Source organism: Apteryx rowi, unplaced genomic scaffold, assembly GCF_003343035.1.
Source record: "Apteryx rowi isolate R43461 unplaced genomic scaffold, aptRow1 scaffold_96, whole genome shotgun sequence".
Classification (NCBI taxonomy): domain Eukaryota; kingdom Metazoa; phylum Chordata; class Aves; order Apterygiformes; family Apterygidae; genus Apteryx; species Apteryx rowi.
This window is the reverse complement of record NW_020451271.1, coordinates 452,554-471,879: the sequence shown is the minus strand read 5'-3', so window position 1 is coordinate 471,879 and position 19,326 is coordinate 452,554. Positions and strand designations below refer to the sequence as shown.

Genomic DNA, 19,326 nt, shown 5'->3' with positions numbered 1-19,326 from the left:
CGGTAGACTGATGGGAGCATAAGGTAGGCCATCATCTCAGACATTTGCAAGGATATTAGTACTGGAATTCTGATATTCTTTTTATTTAGTTATTTTTGTATAAGACAAAGAATTTCCCCTGTGAGTACTCTCTTTTTAACAGTGCATTTTTGAAGTCTCTTGATCAGTCAGGTTGGAGAATTAGGTTTTAGAGCTGTTCTCAGAATGATTTACCAGAAGACTTCTTATACAAGTTTCCACAGCACATCACCTAGTTTACGAGTATTTTAGATTTTGTGGTATCCTAAAATACAGAAATCTTGTAAATCTCATTAGTGCAAAAATACTTTGAAAACTGGGAAAACTTGGCGAATAATGAAGGTAAAAACTTTAACTATGGTCTCAGTTATTGTTAAGGCTCCTTGCTTATGGAGTTTGCTTAGAACTATCTGGAGAGTTTGGATTGGTATTGCCAAATGAACTAGGGAGCACAGAGTATGTATGTGCACACAACATTCCTTTGAATTTCATTTAGCTGGTAGTTTTGCCTATCTTGTAGACCAAAATAATAGCAAAAGACTAGAAGTTTGACAGAGGTAAATTAATGATGGGTAGCACACTGCTGCTCTTCTTCGATATTTTCTGAAATACTGCCAGCAGGCTCCAAGGCTATTAACCTTATATTAAAAATATATCTAGTATAACATAATGCTTATGAAACAAGCAACTTCATTTTCAAGTTGTAGTCATCATATCATTCTCATGCTTAAAAAGTCACAGAGATCCAGGTTGTTCACTGTAGTCACCTGGGCCCTGTTGAACATCACGCAGTGACTTGTGTAAGAAAAATAAAAACATTTTCTCTCAAACTGAGAATACGCAGCCATTTTTCTCATGTAGTTCTGCTGATTTGAAGAGCTCCTGTGCTCTGATGTGTCATTTGATAAGCATTATTAAAAAAAAAAATACAAGCATGTAATGAAAGTCATACCTGTTAGATTGTGACTTTTACACCCTTGATCTTTTCATACTTCAAACTGCTTATGATGTGCAGTATGCTGGCCATGTCATCAAGAGAAAAAAGCCTCTTAACTCTCTGGTTAGATCACACATCATTGCTAGAGGTATAGTGAATTGAATGATCGTGTCAACAGAAGATACTTTGCCATGGAGTGCCAATCTGTTGAAGAATTAGAACAATGTCCCTTTATATATAGGCTTGCAAGTCATCTAAGAAAGTAGGGTGCTGTGGTGGTGATCAGGGTTTCTGAGATATTAAATAGCAAAGTGTAATTGCACTTCACAAATTTGCATGTTCTCATATGCAGTTTTTTTGGTACACAAACATGCACGTGCACTTCTCTTCATACACGATTCCTTTTTCACTCCTTTTTGCAAACCACCAGGAATTTTCTTGTAGAGGAACAGAGAAAAACATCTAGAAGGATAAGAAATGATCCCCTATAGGAGTCCAGACTAACTGATCCATACTGGTAAAACTTTATTTCTAAAGATTTTGATTAGAAGGAGTCACTTTATTCGCAATCAGATTCTCTTCAAATTCCCTGGAAGGACACCCACCAGTTGCAGCAGAAAGTGATCTGAGCCCTAGTCTAGGGTAGGCCTCTCAAGGAAAAGGATGAGGATAAGAGGAAGGTCAAAATTACAGTGTTGTTTCTGTCTTCAGATGGTTCATTTGGTTGAATTGGTGGTCAGTGTATAATGAAACATGCCCTGGATTTACCCATTATAGATAAGCACGTAATGGCCATTAGCAATAAAACTGAGAAGAGGTGAAAAGATGACCAGGTGAACTATAAATGAAGTAACAATTATATGAAAGCAAAATGTCAAGCACTGCAAGGGAAACAGTTACATAATCCATAATATTTATAATGCGTTTTGTAGAGTCAGATGATGTCAACATTTAGATTTTCAAAGCTGACAATTAAAATGCCATTTGACTTGCAAAATCCAAAATATATGTGCTTTACAGAAGCTGGCTGAGTTAAATTGGCTTTTTAATAGTACTTTTCTCATTTTATGTTACAGGTCAATGGAGGAGAGAAGAGACCTGCTTCAGATATGGGAAAGAAACCCAAAACTCCCAAAAAGAAGAAGAAGAAGGACCCAAATGAGCCACAGAAGCCTGTGTCTGCCTATGCATTATTCTTTCGAGACACTCAAGCAGCCATCAAGGGCCAAAATCCAAATGCTACTTTTGGTGAAGTCTCTAAAATTGTAGCTTCAATGTGGGACGGCTTAGGAGAAGAACAAAAACAGGTACAAAATGTGCTGTAGCTCAGAGACTTTGTTTCAGGAAAGTGTTATCTGTGTCATCTAAGCACTGTAGGCAGCTTCTTTCATTTACAGGGATGAAACTTGGTTATGTGCAGAATATGATTTTAGGAGAATAAGATAAAGAGAATATCACTTCATTTCTTTTGAGTATTTTAGTTTTGGGGTGTAAGACAAACTTCAGGATTGTATTTAGGATTATTTTATGTTGAAGTTAGCAGGCGTGAGATTTAATTACAGCCTTGCCTGTTTGATGTAGATGTGCCAGTGCCCCCATGATGGTGGRGCAAGAGCTGGGCTCACACTATCTGCTGACACACCTGGCTTTGTGGAAGGCAGTCCAGATGTGCCGACCAAAGGAGACCCGTGATGGACTCAGGCAGATCGGCCGTGCTCTTGGGTAGCCCGTTGCACAGTATACACGCAGGCTGTGGCAATCAGATCCCATAGTTACTTCCATCTTCATTTTTGCCAGTGGAAACTATAGTCTTTTGTAACTCTTTGCACTTTTGTTGTTATTACCTTTAATTTCTTTTTAACTTAGGCCTAGTGTCTGTTCATGGCTAGTCGCTGAAGATTGCACCAGTGTTCTTTCCATAACACGCTTCCTGATTATTTAGCACTACATTCTCTCTTTTTCAATGGTATCACTAAATATTTTAATCCGTGATAGACTAGTGGGATATACTGCATCTCACCTCAGTGCTGAGAAGTGACAGGAGCTACAGGGTGAAGGGGAAAATAAGAATGCTAAGGCTCAGGCCTAAGATATTTTGGGACTCCTTTTTTATGTGGGCATTCCTGGGCAAATACTTTTTAACTCTTGTGTATTGAAGGTATTATTTCTATTTATAAAAGGAAATATATGTCAGTCCAAGAATGTTAGAATCTTTATCTTTTTTTTTCATTTATTTTACGGATCCCATTTGTCAAATATCAGGATGGGGTTTTTTTCATCACTATCTTGCAGAAATACTCAGAGTGATTGTAAGAGACAATCAGGTAGAACACAAAGCAGTTCTAAAAGCCTCCTTTTGTATGCAAGTTAAAATAATAACTTTACCTACATCCTTATTTCTGCAGTGATTCTTCTTGCTTCTTCCTGACCTGTTGTGGTCCTTTTCACTGAAGTTTCATAAAGCCAGACTGATTTTAATATTGTTCCTAATAAGCCCTTGTTTCTTTTACATGTGCACTTCAGAAATGTAGAACTGTGTTACTTAATCTATAAAATGTGACAGGACATATAATAACCTGTAACAAACATATGCCTTGGTACATTGGTAAAAATGTGTATAAAACCTCACTACCCACAATGAACAAAGTATCAGGAATCACAGGTCCACATGAACACCCTGTAATTTCTAATTAAAATATAAAAGCAGGCTTATATTTTAAAACATAATAAGGTATGAGAATTTATTTTTAAATGAAATATAATCCTGCCACCAATCAAAAAAAAAGTGACTGGTGAAACCCAACTGTAAATACTAATGCTGGGTTTTGCATCCTTAAGTTGCTAATTATTTTTTGTATYGCAGTAGTTGCTGAAGGCCATATATACGATAAGGTGTATAGGGGTTTCCCAAACTTCTAAAGATTTCCTTTCCTTTTGCTGTAAGGTTGACAAGCTGAACAGACAGGAAGGCAGAAGGAGGGAGGGAAAGACCTTAGTTCTGCAGTGAGACCAGCAAAGCTGGGTCTGTACCTTCGCAGAACTCCTTCCACCTGAGTCGGACCGTATAGAAAAGTGGGCAACTCTAGGTGAAGCTCACTGCATTAATGAGTTTACGTGGTAATGACTGGCAAATGCATTCATCCTTGTGGTAGTATATCATTTCTTTTCTGTTGTTATTGGTTGTGTTTTTGCATAATTGCTGATAGAATAGATCGAATGGGTAAAGAAATGGGAGCAATAAAGGTTGTTTTTTTAAATAAGGAACAACCAGGTAGGGACAAAAAGAATATGCTGAGGGAGAGTTATATTGGCTACAGGAAGGAGATCAGGGTGGGTGTTGATGTCAGCATGAACAGAGGAAAAATACTGGTACAAAACTGCATCTCATTCGTTTACACTGAACATATTATTATTACACAATAAATTATACAGTTAATAAGACTAATAATAAAAACGAGAACATTGCTTTGAATTCTTTTTGTAAGTTAAATCATTTGGGCTTTAAAGAAAAGGTTTTCTTCACTAATAACTGGATGGTGTAGCTAAATCTAGTTCTAAATAGGTATAGTTACCTATTAAAGGTAACTGTAATGAGAATCAGGATTTGGCACTTAGTGACTAACTAAAAGAAAAAGCTTATTCTGTCTAGTATCTGCTGTTGAATAAGGTGCAGCATTTACAGAGTTTAGCTGGAGGAAAGATAACTTTCTGAATGTAAGGATTGGAGAAGTCACTGGACCTGGCACGTTAAGGTTATTTTGTTTTGTTGTTTCTTCCTTCTGCCTTGTTTAATATGTGCGACAAAGGCCAAGGTTAAGCCCTTGGTCAGACAGATGGTGTAGACCTTTCCAAAGAGCAGTTTGTCATAGTCAAACATTACTTTGGGGGATCATGGTGATGGGCGTTCACTTATGACTCAGAAAAAGTATTGCCCATGCTTTTGGCCAAGTCCCAAAGAAGTGGTTTTGGCTCCTCTCTGTGCCAAGCACTGGCAAGCTGGTTGCAGGGAGGGTGCGGAACCCCTCAAGGAATAGCTGCCCCCAGCGGGGAAGAGCAGCCTGCTCTCCCTGCAGTGCTTGGCCRGGGCGATAGGCCACAGCTGAGAAGCGATGGACTATGGTATCTGGTGTAAAGTGGTTCCTCCCCCTGGGGGGGTGACTTGGGTCTCCAGCAGAGATAGCAGGAAGGACAGAACAGCAAGGTGGTGATCTTTCAGGCTAAATATGACAGGGCATACCAGGAAGGGCCTTGCCCTGAATCCCTGCCCATGTTTGAAACTGCACACTCAGACTAGTGTACCTCAGGAATGCTCTGAATATTTAGATCTTTTAGCCAGATCTTGTGCTTATTTTTTCTCCACCATGTCTCAGAATGATCATTAATCTGTGGCTGTTGGGGTGGTCACTGTTTTTCCTTCCATAATGGTTGCTCCACTGTAGAGTGGAGGCTGTAGAGTGCCCGTTTCTGTTTTATTTGTCATTTTATGTGTAGTACTAGAAGACAATCACCAGTCTTTCCGTAGAATTCAGTTTAAGACAAGAGCATCAAATCCTAAAATTTCTAGCTTTAATTTGGATTTCCTATTCGTGGTTGACAGCAATAATTGAATAAGTTCTACACTGGAATAGCAGAACAAAATTTATTTTCCTTATTGCCATTGTGCTTAAATTAAGTTGGAACACAGCAGAATGATGTCCTATGGAATCCACGTAACACATCCATAAAAAAGGGGCCTGCAACCAGATTTTTAAACCAATTATTCCAGGAGTTTGGGTTAGCGTATCTTTGTTGCTCTTTGACTCACTTTGCCTGTTCATTATCATCTATTAAGTACATTGTTAAAGCTCCAGGACCAGGCCCTTTCTAATCTAGCACTGTGCAAAGAGAATAAAAGATAGTCCCTGTTTCAAAAAATTGGCAATCCTATTTTCTAGAATAAATTTAAACTCATTCTTTATTCCATTAAGGATCTAATAGTACAAAGTAATGATTACAAGACATCTTAACTGACTAGATAGTCTGTATTTTAAAGGCCTAATTTTTCAGATCCAGAGCATTAGTAACTGTTATGAAACCTATGTCTCTGGCAGGAAAATTGGACTCTAAAAATACAAATGATTAATGTAGTATTTGGAATTTGACATTGAAGAAGCTTCAGAAATTCAAAAATAGTTAAATAAAGAAACAATAATATCATTAGAGGAATACTTTATTGATGAATTATACTTACTGAAAAAAATTCAATTGTCATAAAGCTTCTGGCTTTTATGTTTTGGAAGCTAATGCTTATTCTGGAATTTAAATAGAATTATGTTTCCAAATTACGTTTCCTGAATTGGAACTCCTTTTACTGTTTAAATAGTAAATATAAATGAATCAGAAAGTAGAACATAATGCAGCTATTGAGAAAGAAGAATAACTTCATATTTTTATGCCAAAATGAAATTGCTGTTCCTAAGACCTGAGCCAGCTTCTGAAATCCACAGAATTCCTGTTTTTTCCTACAGATTGAGCACAGCATACATAAAGGTATTGAAACTCAGTACAGAAACAACCTAAGGGCAGTGTATGTATGCCCAAACCTTTGCAGAAATTGGTAACCCAACATGTTAGACTGTAGCTTGAAAAGGTTTTGTGCAGGAACCACATATGTTTTTCAAACTGTCAAGAGACTAGGAAAATGTTATTTGAGAAAATAGGCTTTGAAAGGCAAAAAAGCAAGCGTTATCATGGACTAGATGATGTCAGGTGCCTTACTGAAATTAGGGGGTGGTTATGCTTAAAATATATCACATTCTGATTCTGTTACTACAGAGAATATTGCAATCTATGAGATTAAAACAGATACCAGCATACTTTTGCTCTTATTTTACCATATGAAGATATTTTCATTTGTGTGTCATATATTATAACTGTTCCCATTAATCTCTGAGCATACAAGGGCCATTTGCAAATAACACTGGTGTGTGTCTGTGTTTTGTTTGTACTAACCCATACATACGGAGGGGTCTAGGAATTAAAGGGACATTGGAAGTATTGCTGTGCATTGTCATAGCTTCTTCTGAAATTCCAAATTAGGTACAATACTTACATGCGATCAGAAGAATTTTCTTCATTTTTCACTGTAAATATTTTCTAAAACTCTTTTGATTAATAAACCTGTCAATAGAAAGCAGCTGTAGCAGTAATACTTTGGGATATATTTTCCTCAGCGTTGTAGCCATAACAAAGGGAAGTTTTCAGTGGCTTTTCCAATTCTTCTCTTAGTATCACAAACATTGTTTTCTCCTTAGTCAGTACTATACTTCTGTGCATCCCATTTTTATAACATATTTATGTACATCATCGCCCTTTGCACGCATTTTTGCTGCAAAGGGGAGAAAAACAGCCCCCAGGGAAGAGGGTTCAGTATGCTAAATGGTCGAATCTCTGGCTTTCAGACAGAATGCTGGTTCAAACTCGGTAAAAAGGCTACTTAGGTCATTTTCTGTCCTTAGATGAAAAAGGAAAGTCATTTTAAATCAGTACCAGATGTGCATGTACTAAATGAATCTTAAGTTTCTAATTGGAGACCTAGTAAAGCTGTAATAGATGTGGCAACTTACAAACAAAATGTTCTTGTTTACATTAATGTAACTTTAAAACTTCAGCCAAAGACCTTAATAAATGTGCTTTTATTCTAAAAATGGAATTGAATGTCTGTTCAACATTCAACAAAATTAATCTCTAGTGTAACTTCAGTGATTTAACTGGAATTCTGAGAGGGATGAATTTGGCCTTCTATGAACAGCTTAGTGTCTATATGCATGTGCATATAGGGGTGTGTGTGTGTGTTTCTGTGTATTTACTTAAATATTGTACAGGCCTTGCAGCAGGAAGAAAGGTGGATTCACCTAGGGGACCCAAAACCTAACGATCGGATGAAGCAGGCACAGCGACTGTTTGAGTGCTGTAACATATGCCTTCTTTCAGGCTGCATAATTCATATACAGCAATATTAGCTGCAACAGTTCAGCTCAATAGCAACACCTCATTATTTTATCCCTCAGTATTTATTCCTATGTTTGACGCCTCATGAAATTACTGTTAATGTGTTTATATAAGGGCAGATCTGACACAAGTGGGAAGAATTTAATTTCCCACTCATTCTTTCCTGCTGATGTGTCCTCTTCCCCTGGTAGAAGTGGCAAGTGTAAATAGTTAATTTGCTTCAATTATGAGCCTGTCCTGCTAAATTAGAAGCAGCAGGAGTATGAAGAGCCAGAATTATACTTACGAGGCAGCTGACAAATCCTCTGAGCTCACAAAATCAAATCATTTACTCCTCATTGGTGCTCAAAGACCACTAGATAAAAGCTGCAGTTTATTCTTCAACATCTGATGGAACTTGGATTGTATGTTACCAATACTTAAGTAAATTGAAGTCCCCATGTATTAGTGTCAACATTTGTGATGCTGTTAGCATTTTCATTATAACCCACAAGCTTTAAAGGGTTTCTATTTTGGTCACTAAAAATAACCTAGACTGATTTGGGCATGAAAAATATCTGAGCATGTTTGGTAAGTTCCTCTCGTGATCACAGTGATGTTTTAGCTGCAGCAACACATTCGCCAGTGCAGCAATGAGTCTGGTAGATCAGGAGGCGCTTGAAAAATAATGCTGGCCAACACTTTATGCCTAAAATGCTGGTGCTGAGATATAGCTCATTTCTGGCTTAATACCGAAGCTCCTTTTGTGTTGTGAAACACCACAGGTCACACTGAAATGGATCCAAGATCCGTGTTTCAGGAGGCCATGGCTCAGCCTGCTGTGTGGGGACATGTAACCTCACGTGGCACCACGTTGCAGGGGAGCAGTGCCAGGCAATGGCTCATCCCTCTGGGGGCTCGTGGCCGCGGCGCTCCCCCATCGCTTGGCTTGACCAAAGAGCTCACCCCATGGCTGGAGGTGTTGGGTGCCCACCGCCATCGGGTTCCCCATGCCCAGACTCACCAGAATGGCCAACAGCTCAGAGCACTGAGGTTTGGGTGTTGCAGATCTTCAGGTGAAGGTAGCTGGTAGCATTTTGAAAACATGAATTTGCTGTTTATTCACTATTACTTATACTTACATACTCATGCAGATGTTTGTTTTTCCATCTCTTATACCTCCTATAAAAGTTACACTTCAAGTACCTTTATTTTTTTTATCACCATGCTAATAAAGCAATCTCCAAGGAATAACTTTAAAATACTTGTAAGAGGATGAGAATGTACTTTCAATCGAGTAGATAAACAACCATACAGGGCTTAAATTTAGCTTTATTTTTGTAAATGAAAATAGGAAGCAAAGGCACATCTGTGTGTGCGTACTGCCGAAGTGAGTTAGAAACAAAATGGATTCAGGAATAGGCACAGCAGAAAACAACCTTATACCTTCCCTCCCAGCTACCTACATCAGCAAAGTAGCTTTTACCGGTGTTGCATATTATATCTCTTTGGGAGGTCCACTGTTTTTCCGGACAAACTTCTGTACTGAAATTGTTTCCTCCCTTTGAAGTTCTAGATGAACATAGGAAGAGTTTAAAAAAACTGCTCCTCATGATGGTGTCTGCTCCTTCTCCCTTCCTCTGAGAGCAGCTGGGCTTAATGAACTGGAACACAAGTGGGTCAAGAATAGGCACGCATACACTCAGCCACAAACATATGTGTGTGTGCATAAATATATATATATGTGTGTGTGTGTGTATTTATATACATATATATACATATCAACATATTGTTATATGGCCCTGGTTTCTGCAGGGCCAGATCTTGAACCCCTTAACTGTCTAATTTTGCCACTGACTTTGGGAGAGAGCAATGTCAGGCCCCAAATTTGCAACAAATTTTTGCCCCAGAGTTTCTGGCAGCTGGAGTACYGGTCTCCCCCACACAGCTAGGGTAAACAGCACTTGCACAGTGCACTTGGGGGGTGAAACCTCCCCTTCTGCCGCAAAAAAAAAAGAAAAAGGAAAAAAGAAAAAAGTAGGTCACAACAGGAGCTTCTGCATATACTCTGTACAGGGTAATAAAGCCCTATCAGTAGTACATTCATGAGCATGCTGGCCTCCTGCCCAGCCCACCTGGCAGCTTTGTCTTTCTGCAGCCTCCCCCGAGCACTGAAGTGGTGGGGGACATCAGCGCCCCCCACCCTGGGGTGTATTTCCAACATCCATGAACAGACGCAACCGCTAGATAAATACAGCACTTGTCTATGGAGTTATGAGCGTTGACTTCAACTGCACTTCTCCTTCTTGTTATATTTGGAAAGAGCTGGGCCAAAGGACCCTGGATTCCAAGTATTGCTGCAGTACGAATCATAAATAATAACCTTAATTTTCTACTCATTCTTCTTCCCCACCCTTTATCCATACATTAGGGCTTGATGGGAACAGGGCTCTAAATCATTTGTGTACACAACTGGACCTAGGCCCAATTATTATGCTCTATTTGGGCTTACATCCATTTTTTTTAAAAAAGAATGCAACCGAGTGCAAATAATCACCACATAAATCATGTGTTTCATGTTGTTTGTTTTGTACCCAGCTTTCATCCAACATGCTTCTGATGAAATCAACAATCCCACTCCTGCAAGTTGCAAGCATCAAGTTTATAAGGTCAGATTTAGTCCTGGCATAACTGGCTGCAATTTCCAGGGAACTCAGTAGAGTTTCACTGTTTGTGCTAGAGTTGAATTTGGCCGGTGATCTTTACCCTGCATGCCAGAAAGACTGAATTCTTTCCCCTAAGCCTCTAATATGTCATCAGTGTCATTTTCATGCTCTATAGTCTAAGAGACTGCTGAGCCATATAGCTAGCCCTGGGCCTCTTTCTGTTGCTGTATGTACCTAGATTAAAAATCAAATGGTAACATATTTCAGTATCCATTAAGCAATTCTGGGGATTTTTTTTCTGACTGCTGTGGGAATATCTTTCTCCATATTTTAGAAGAATGTGTGTAGTTCTAGATGCCTTTGCTGCAAAATCAAAAGATTAAAACTAGAGATATGTCTCCCACGTGGAAAAAAATACAAGCTTTCTCCTTGAGCCTAGGTAGGTAGGGCCAGGAATGACAATCTGAATATAGAATTTAATTCTGAATTGCAGCCTACCGTATTTTATCAGATGCCATTCCTGTAAATTTGGCATGTGAAAATGACACCTCCATGGGTAATAGCACTGCAGAGTACAAAAAGTCAAAATTGGTCATGTTGCTTTTTTGGATATACTATTTTTTTAGGTTTATGGAACATTTCCATYAAAACAAATGTGGACACCTTTACATCATTTTAAAATGACAAATATACCTTGCTTGCAAGCGGCAGCTCTAAGGAGACATCCACAAGATAAACTGAAAACTTCCCCTTCTTTGTCATCCTTGTACTGGTCATTTAGGCAACACGAAGGAAATACTATGGTTCTTCATAACATGCTTTGTCAGCTAGGAGACACAAGCCTTTTCAGGCTACCATGAGGTACACCTTCTGACAGCCTCTTTTTCCCCTAAGAGTATCAGTCAATTTAGCTCACTATCTCCAAGTCTCTACTATCAAAGGGGACTGTATCAGTGGGGCCTTCTCCCATCAGTACCTGATATTCAAAACTAAGGACATGTTTGTGGTTAGATGATGCAGAACACCTGTATCAGTGCCCAGTTCGACTCTTGCAGTGATGAACGGGGGAGACCTTTTCCTGTAAAGAAACAAGGGTGCAAGGCTCATTGGTCCTGCAGCTGAGTATGTTGTGGTGTACTGATAAACCTCCACAAGCAAGCTGACAAGAAGTTTGTCAGGAAAAGAGGACCAACCAAATCAAAAATTTGTCTCAAGGCATTCCTGATATATTTTGTCATGATCAGTGATGAGTTTCATATTATCCAACACATGGAGAGCACAGGAGACACAAAGCCTGCTTCAAGGAATGTATGATCTAGAAAGACAAGTATGAAACAGCTGTTAAAATACATACAGCAGAATATGACCAGAAGTTGGCATCATAACACAGCAGAGCAGATATTCTGTTGTGGTTTTGATTTGGTAAATCGAGTATTTGTGCAGTACTTGTGGCTAACCATATAACCCACAACCCATCTATCTCCAAATGAAACTTTGGGGCAGTCAGCTTAAGGATGTGTATCACTATTAATAAAAGAGTTCGGTCCTGAGTGTAGGCTGCCACCAGAGTTGTGGTCCAAGCATATGGTCAGCAAAGGGAATCTGAACTACAGGGTGCCATCACAACGGCCTGGATGCTGGTACCAGGATGTTATGTTATCACTGGTTTTCCCCAATGGCCTCATTCAAATGTTATCTTCTGTGCTTACACACAAGGAAGAGTTTCATGCTTAGTTGTTACAGAAAATACCTTTTCTGTATTGTTGTACGCTTTACTAAACAGTGTAAGTGAACTTGAAGCTATCTTCCTAGGTGTATTTTGGAAAAGTAATTAAATAGTAAACCAAGAATCTATGTATTATGGTGTGTAAATTTGCATTCATGAAGCACAATAGGAAAATAATGCCAGCAGCTTCCATTTGTAGACAAATAAATGTAATTGTGGTGTTGTGGGGTCTTCTGTAACACGCTGAAGATAATAAGAATAAACCAAGCTGGCCTCTCCCCGCATATACAGAAATATTGTCTTTCTGGTAACATTCAATTTCCATAACTAGGATAATATAAAAAATAAAATACTATGTAAGGAAACAAATCTGCTGGTGATGGGCTTTTACTGCCTAAATGACAATCAGTCAACATTCAATTATCATGTTAATTGAATTAAAACAAGCTAGAAATGACTTAATTCCATAGTATGTGCTCCTGTCAAGTTACTTATTTAATAATTGTTGCTTGCTTGAGGGAGGAGGGGAAAAGGACCTATATGAGATTTCTGAGATGTTAAAAAAAAAAAAGATATTGCCAATATACACCGTAGATAAGCAACAGCTTAGAAACCTGCTTTTTGATATGAGAAAAATGTTAAATGTATTATTGGAGAGTACGGGTTTTAGCACGGTCTTAAGCAAGGAACATAAAACAGCTTAAGTCATTGTCTGGGGCACACTTGAATGATGACACAAGCCTTTTACCTCCCCAAAACAGCTGCAAGGTTGCTACCCTGTTAAACTTATTACAACACACAAAATTATTTAAGCTCAAGGGCTAACAGCTCTCACAGCTGCAAAAAATAGGATGGGAGCGGCAGCTGACTTGCTCATACCTGTTGCAGGTGCTGCTACAAATGCTGAGGACGCTCCTTGCTTGCTCTGTTTTCTTAAGCCTCCAGCGCAAGTCCCGGCTAGCTCAAAGGCAGCAAACTGGTACCCACTGCCAGGGCCACATTCATTCACATTGAGAGAAAAGTACTGACAGCTGGACCTTGTCATTACTGGTGAGAAGGGACAGCTCCCCAGATATTCTGAACCTACCCTAATTATTAGCCAGTTCTAAGCAGTTTTTCCAAAACTAATGTGAGGATCATCAGCCCACTTGGATGTTGCCTAAAAGTGGGCTTCTTGCAAAGGACGATGGCATCAAGATATACACAGGGAGACCCCCAAACGTTGTCCTCAGATGCCACACGGATACCCTAAGAGGGAGGAAGCGGGGAGAGCCAAATGCCCTGTGGACAGGCCAGCCTGCCTGGATGCAATCCAAAACACCAAAGCAGCTGGGGTGACCAAAACCTCTCTCTATCCAGTAAGGAAATTTTGATCATAATGACTTCCAATTACCTGGTTAATGTAAATACCACCATGAAAAAGCAGTGTTGTTTTAACTATTATTGGCTCATGAGAAGACTAAAGAAAAGAGGGCAAAACAATGATGGATATGCTGAATGTGGTAGATACATAGGTGGGAAATAATTAAAAACAGGCTATATGGTGACATTAATGCGAAGTAGTGATGTTTTAGGTGGGGATTTACAGTGCTGTTGTTAGCTTTATATTATTGAGTTAACCTTGTGCAATATGACTATTTGAGGGAAAAGTCAGGTCCCAGAGGACTCTTTCAATACACTGTGACTGTAAAAGCACAGTAGGACTGTATATTTTTTATATTTGTATAATGCAAAGTAAAATCTGGAAGCAGTAGATACATGATCTTTTAAAGATCATTATTCTGTGTAAAATTCTTTGTTCCACTGTGTTTTTTAAACTGGCTATCAGAATGATGCAGAAGTATTGCAATATACAAAACAATATGTTAGTCTTTGTTCTGTAGGTCAAGCTAAATTCATTTTAGCAGCCAGGAACAGACTGTTGACTAATTTTCGATTCATTTTCTAAATAAACAGTACATTTCCCTAATAATCACAAATGATTACAACTTAAAAAGCAAATTGCTACTTTTTTTTTTTTTTTTAAACAATAGGAGGTCAGCCAACACTATGTATTTATCCTAATCTGGAGAAATTACAAGGGTACACATATACAGTTGCACAGCTAAAACTAATCTTTTTTCCTCTCTATCTTTATATTTACAATTTTAGAAGCCTAAGACTTCCCTGCTTCCACTATGATCTTTCGCTTCCCTGGGAAGCAAAATCTTTAATCCTTTTAGGCAACCTCTGAGTTTTGCCAGCCCATATCTGAGGATTGTTCTGTTTCTGAAAGCAAAGCCTCAGTGAAACAAAAATGGTTCACAAGCACATTCTTTATAAAAATGATGTTGCACTAGATCCTTCCAGCCTAACCCTGCTGCTCTCACTTTGTAGTTTGGGATCGTATTGTCCTCTGTGTGTGCAGTCTGTCCTTCTAGATCCTCTCCATGATGAAACTGCTCTGGTTTTTTTGGAGATTAGGATGATCAAAAGAGATCAGTTTAAAGTTTCATAAAGTTTATCTTTCTGGAGAGGACATGTATGTATGTGTGTGTTTTTCACCTGTAGAGTTCATGAGAACATCCCAAAATTGTCATAAATTGCTTTGCCCATCTTTTGCCTTTTAATCAATAGCCCAAATGACTAGGCTGTGCTGAGTGGCAGGGAGAAAGGTAGATCGTTGTTTTTCACGTCATAGAGGTATTCCCCAGGTGCCTAGGGTGTGCATTTTGCCTGAAGAAATGGGCAGCAGAGACTCAAAGTTGCAGTTCCATTTTGCATAGTATTGAGAATCCCAAATGTCCATGAAAACATGAATCAATCTCTGCCCCGGGCATGTGACTGACTAAAAGAATTTAGCAGCAATAAAAAAGTAAAGCTTCTCTCCCTTTATTCATCTCCCTTACTTTTCAGCCTTCCACCTGGATATTTTTAAGCTTTTCTTTGCACCAAGCAAGGCTAGGGATCAATTTTGCTTATTTACATGAAGCCAAGATGCTTGTATGACTCCAAAATCTAACCTTTAAAAAAAGACATGAAGTAGTGAGAAACTCATGATAATATTTACAAAGAGAAATGCTGGGTTGTTCCAGAATCTGTCACTGACATCGCTGACAGCAAGTCATTAGCTCGGCTGCACAGGTCAGAAACAGGTTCTCCTCTTGGGAACTTTCAACCCTAAATATCTACTTGTGCTTTTCTAACATCATGTTACTACAGCGCTATGAGGTCCTGCCTAACCTTGCAGATAATCTTTGATCTTGAAATTTGGGCAAAATTGAAGTGACTCTTGAAGTTCTTTAATCTATTATGAGATTGTGCACATGCCGCATTTAAAATAATTTGGTGAGTTGAGAGAAATGTACAGAAATAGATCCATGCTCCTGAGAAGTTAATTAGAACGATATGGGATCAAGACTGGAATAATGACTAACATTTATTATTCTTAGCAGCTCCATGAAGCTTCTTTGACTGCCCCCAACAGTTTATCCAGGGAAGAGAGAAAACCTCTTGGCTGATTTGTCTTTCTACAAACATTTTTGCCTTTCCCAGAGGGTTATAACTTGTCTCACAAGTGGAAGTCAGTGAAGAGACCCCTGTCTGCCTTCCCCCTATACCCTAAAGGTTCCATTTGCAAGTGCATCCCGCATTTCACTTTGAACAATTAAACCTGAGATGCTAGGAGGAATATTGTTTTTTCAGTACTGCTGGGTAGTTAAAGGGTGTTTCACAGTTGGAACAATATTTTCTTTAAAATATTTCATGTTTATTATTTCACTCTTTAAGCGATATGAGGAGGAAAGGCTGTTTACTTAGAAAGACTTTATGAAGATGCGTGAGAAACACCGGTGCTATATAAAAACAAAACCAGATTAATTTACCAGTGTGACACTCTTTGTTTTTAGGTATACAAAAAGAAAACTGAAGCTGCCAAGAAGGAATATCTGAAGCAGTTAGCTGCCTACAGAGCAAGCCTTGTATCCAAGGTAACACATAATATATATATACATACACATATATATATAGTGACATATTGCAAACCATTTTCAGCATTTATATGGTGCTGAGCACTATAGCATTTAGTGCAAATAGCCTTGTTTGTTCTCACCTTAAACTTAGGATATCCATTCTATGTGTAAATGCTCAATAAAAACAGCCATCTCTCAGTGAAAAGATATCCTCTCCCATCTGTTCTTAGTGACAGCACTTCTCCAGGCTGGGAGTATCATCGCATTTGAACAAAGGGAGGATATACCTGTAAAAGACCACAGTGTAACAAAGGGATGCCATGCCTGGCCAGAACCAGTCTACCTGTAAGAGGAAAACCATATCACATGCCCAATGCCTAGGTTTCTTTTTAAATACTGACTTTTACCTTGCAGTCACGGTGCAGAAAAAGTCAAGCTCAGCTCACATAGCGAATTGCCATATGAGAACATGGATTTTCATTTTACATTGAGCGAGCAATTTGTATGAACACAACATAGGTCATGTCATGGCTTTTATACTGGAACATTAGTGTATCCCTGGTATACAACCAGTAGCGACTTTAGGTATTGATTTATACAAACATTCTTAGTGCCCATGACTTTGTAATGGGCTGTTTAAAGCCTGCAGAAGACTGTGAAATTACTGTGTGTGTGAATGTGAAATAACAATGGAGCAACTTCAGAATCATACTAGTTAGGATCACTTCTGTTCTGCATCTCTCACAGAAATCTATGTGTTTATAAGGTCAAATTTAGATATGTTTTGCTTTTACATAAGTAAAACTAATATTAGAAGTAAAGATGGCAGTACTTGAAGAATACGCATATATGACAACAGTAGAACTTTTTGTTACTTTTAAGTGTATTGGGGGGTTAATTTAGTTTTGCACTCTACTAGTCCATGTATTATATGAATTTTTACACATTTTCAGTGGAAAGATTATATGATTACTCATGCAAGGATCTTTCATGCATCTTTCTACATTTATCTTAGTATTTAGTCAGTGTTTGTGCTGAATCTCAAAATCTGAAATATGGGTGTTATCTCGTTCATTTTTTGTGTGGTGTATTATGCGTTTTAAATTTGTAACTACCATCATAAACACCAGTGCATTAGTTAAGGGAAGTACAGGAAACCTATAATTCCTGTCTTAGGGCTGTATAATTCTAGAAATAATCATTGTCTTTAAAAAGGAATTTTCCAAATGGTGATGCTTTATCAAGGTTCCATTCTGCATAGATACCAATTTGTTTGAAATAGCCAACTTTTTAGCAAAAGATAAGTCAAACATGCTCAAAATATTCCAATAGATTTTGAAGATACATATGAAGCCAACTCTTCACTTGTGAAAACAGCTCAGATATCATTATTCAGCACATCCTGGACTGTTTATATAAAACTCTAAAGCACTTCATTTTGAAAAGATAAATATAACAAAACCGAGATTTTTACTTCAGTTTTATTTTCTGGGAAAAGAGAAAAAAGTATCTTTGTGGTATCTTCTGGGGTTTGTTTTTAGAAAATTATTTTTAAAGATTGTTGACCAGTTCCATGCATGAAGCCATTTGTGCATATGTTTAAATCTGCTTTTAGTCAGAAAAGCACTGAAGCATTTTCTTAACTTTTAAGCATTTATTCAAATTCTCTCCATAATGTAATGTTTTCCTATAGTGTGGAAAGTATCAAAATATAAACTTAATGAAGCCAAGTCCTAATTGCTTACTCACATGAATAGGCTCAGTGAATCCAACAGAGCTGCCATGTGACTAAAGCAAGCTCAATTTGGTATAAGGATGTAAAATGCCCAGATGTAATATTAGATCAGTATATTCTATATTATCATTATTAAATATTTATATAGCACCAGAAGATTTGTGGTTCTTTAGATAAGCATGTAAGCACAAAGTAATATATGTAATATATTATTAAGATTCATTGTGTGGAGTCCATCTGTTCTGTTATTTCCATCTATTATATTATCCTACACAAAAGCTACCTTTAGAGGATATTATTAGGATTACAGGGCCACATTCACAAAAGTTAAGACATGCCAGAAGTAACATACCTTTTCTAAAAATGCTTTAATACAATTATTAGCAATTCGATCACATAGTATGTTTTACACTTTAAGCCTTATTCAGTGTGAGTCTCATTTCATATGCTTATAATCAGGTGTTCGCTGTGGAAGACCCTGTGTTATATTTAGTGCATATTGCAGAGGCCTGCTTCCTTATGGGCTTTTCTACTCTGCTCACCCCAACAGCATTGTAGTGTAAAAAGATTGTTAATTCACCTTCTCAGTGGTACTCTGGAGCAGGAAGTTTGTACTGTCCATATTTTCAAGCATGACTAAAACATTGTGAAAGTAAGTTTTTGGTCATTTTGGATGTCCTGCTCTGAGACATCTAGAACTTTTTTTTTCAGAGTATTTGAGCAATATTGCACTTTCCATGTCCATAGCAGAGCTCCAATGACATCAGTGCCAGCTGGCTGGCAGCTAGGAGCTGCTCAGTGGTACTTCACATTGAACATCAGGACATCCACTTGCCATCCAAACTGTAGGAAGTGCATGTAGGTGTAAGTGAATGTGTGTGTGTGTGTTTGCATTTATTCACAAGTCTTCACTTTTCCAAAACACAAAGGAATGGACATATGCCACTTTATACCTGTGTGGATCAGACCTGGAGTTAAATTCACTGTGCCCATCATCACCATTTGAGCTGCTGGAATACCTGATCAGGATATGAAATTGTCTTTCCCCGGCACAGACATGGGGCGTGCTACTTTTGCCAGGAGATGTCTTAGCATCTTCCTGACAGCCAAATAATGAAATTCAAGACCGATGGTTTTCATCCCATGGTCGGGGGGGTGTCATGTAGGGACTSCAGACTTCTCCATGATGCTCAGCACTTTGTTCCTTTTGCCCTGCTTCTTTCTCTCCTCTTCCCTTGCACCTGAACATTGACTTTGGCCAGAACTTTTCCTGGTTCTTTCTCTTGTCCTTGATGCTCACTTGCGCATCAAGTGCTCACATGCAC

The 19,326-nt window shown here is 38.4% G+C and overlaps 1 protein-coding gene across 1 annotated transcript in view; it reads left to right on the top strand.

Moving 5' to 3' along the window:
* The window catches only part of TOX (thymocyte selection associated high mobility group box), a 220,762-nt gene that overhangs the window by 178,567 nt on the left and 22,869 nt on the right, over positions 1-19,326 (top strand). Inside the window, exons 5-6 of the mRNA XM_026054696.1 lie at positions 2,032-2,262; positions 16,204-16,284. Coding sequence (XP_025910481.1) covers positions 2,032-2,262; positions 16,204-16,284 — 312 coding nt within the window. The remainder of the gene's footprint in view (positions 1-2,031; positions 2,263-16,203; positions 16,285-19,326) is intronic.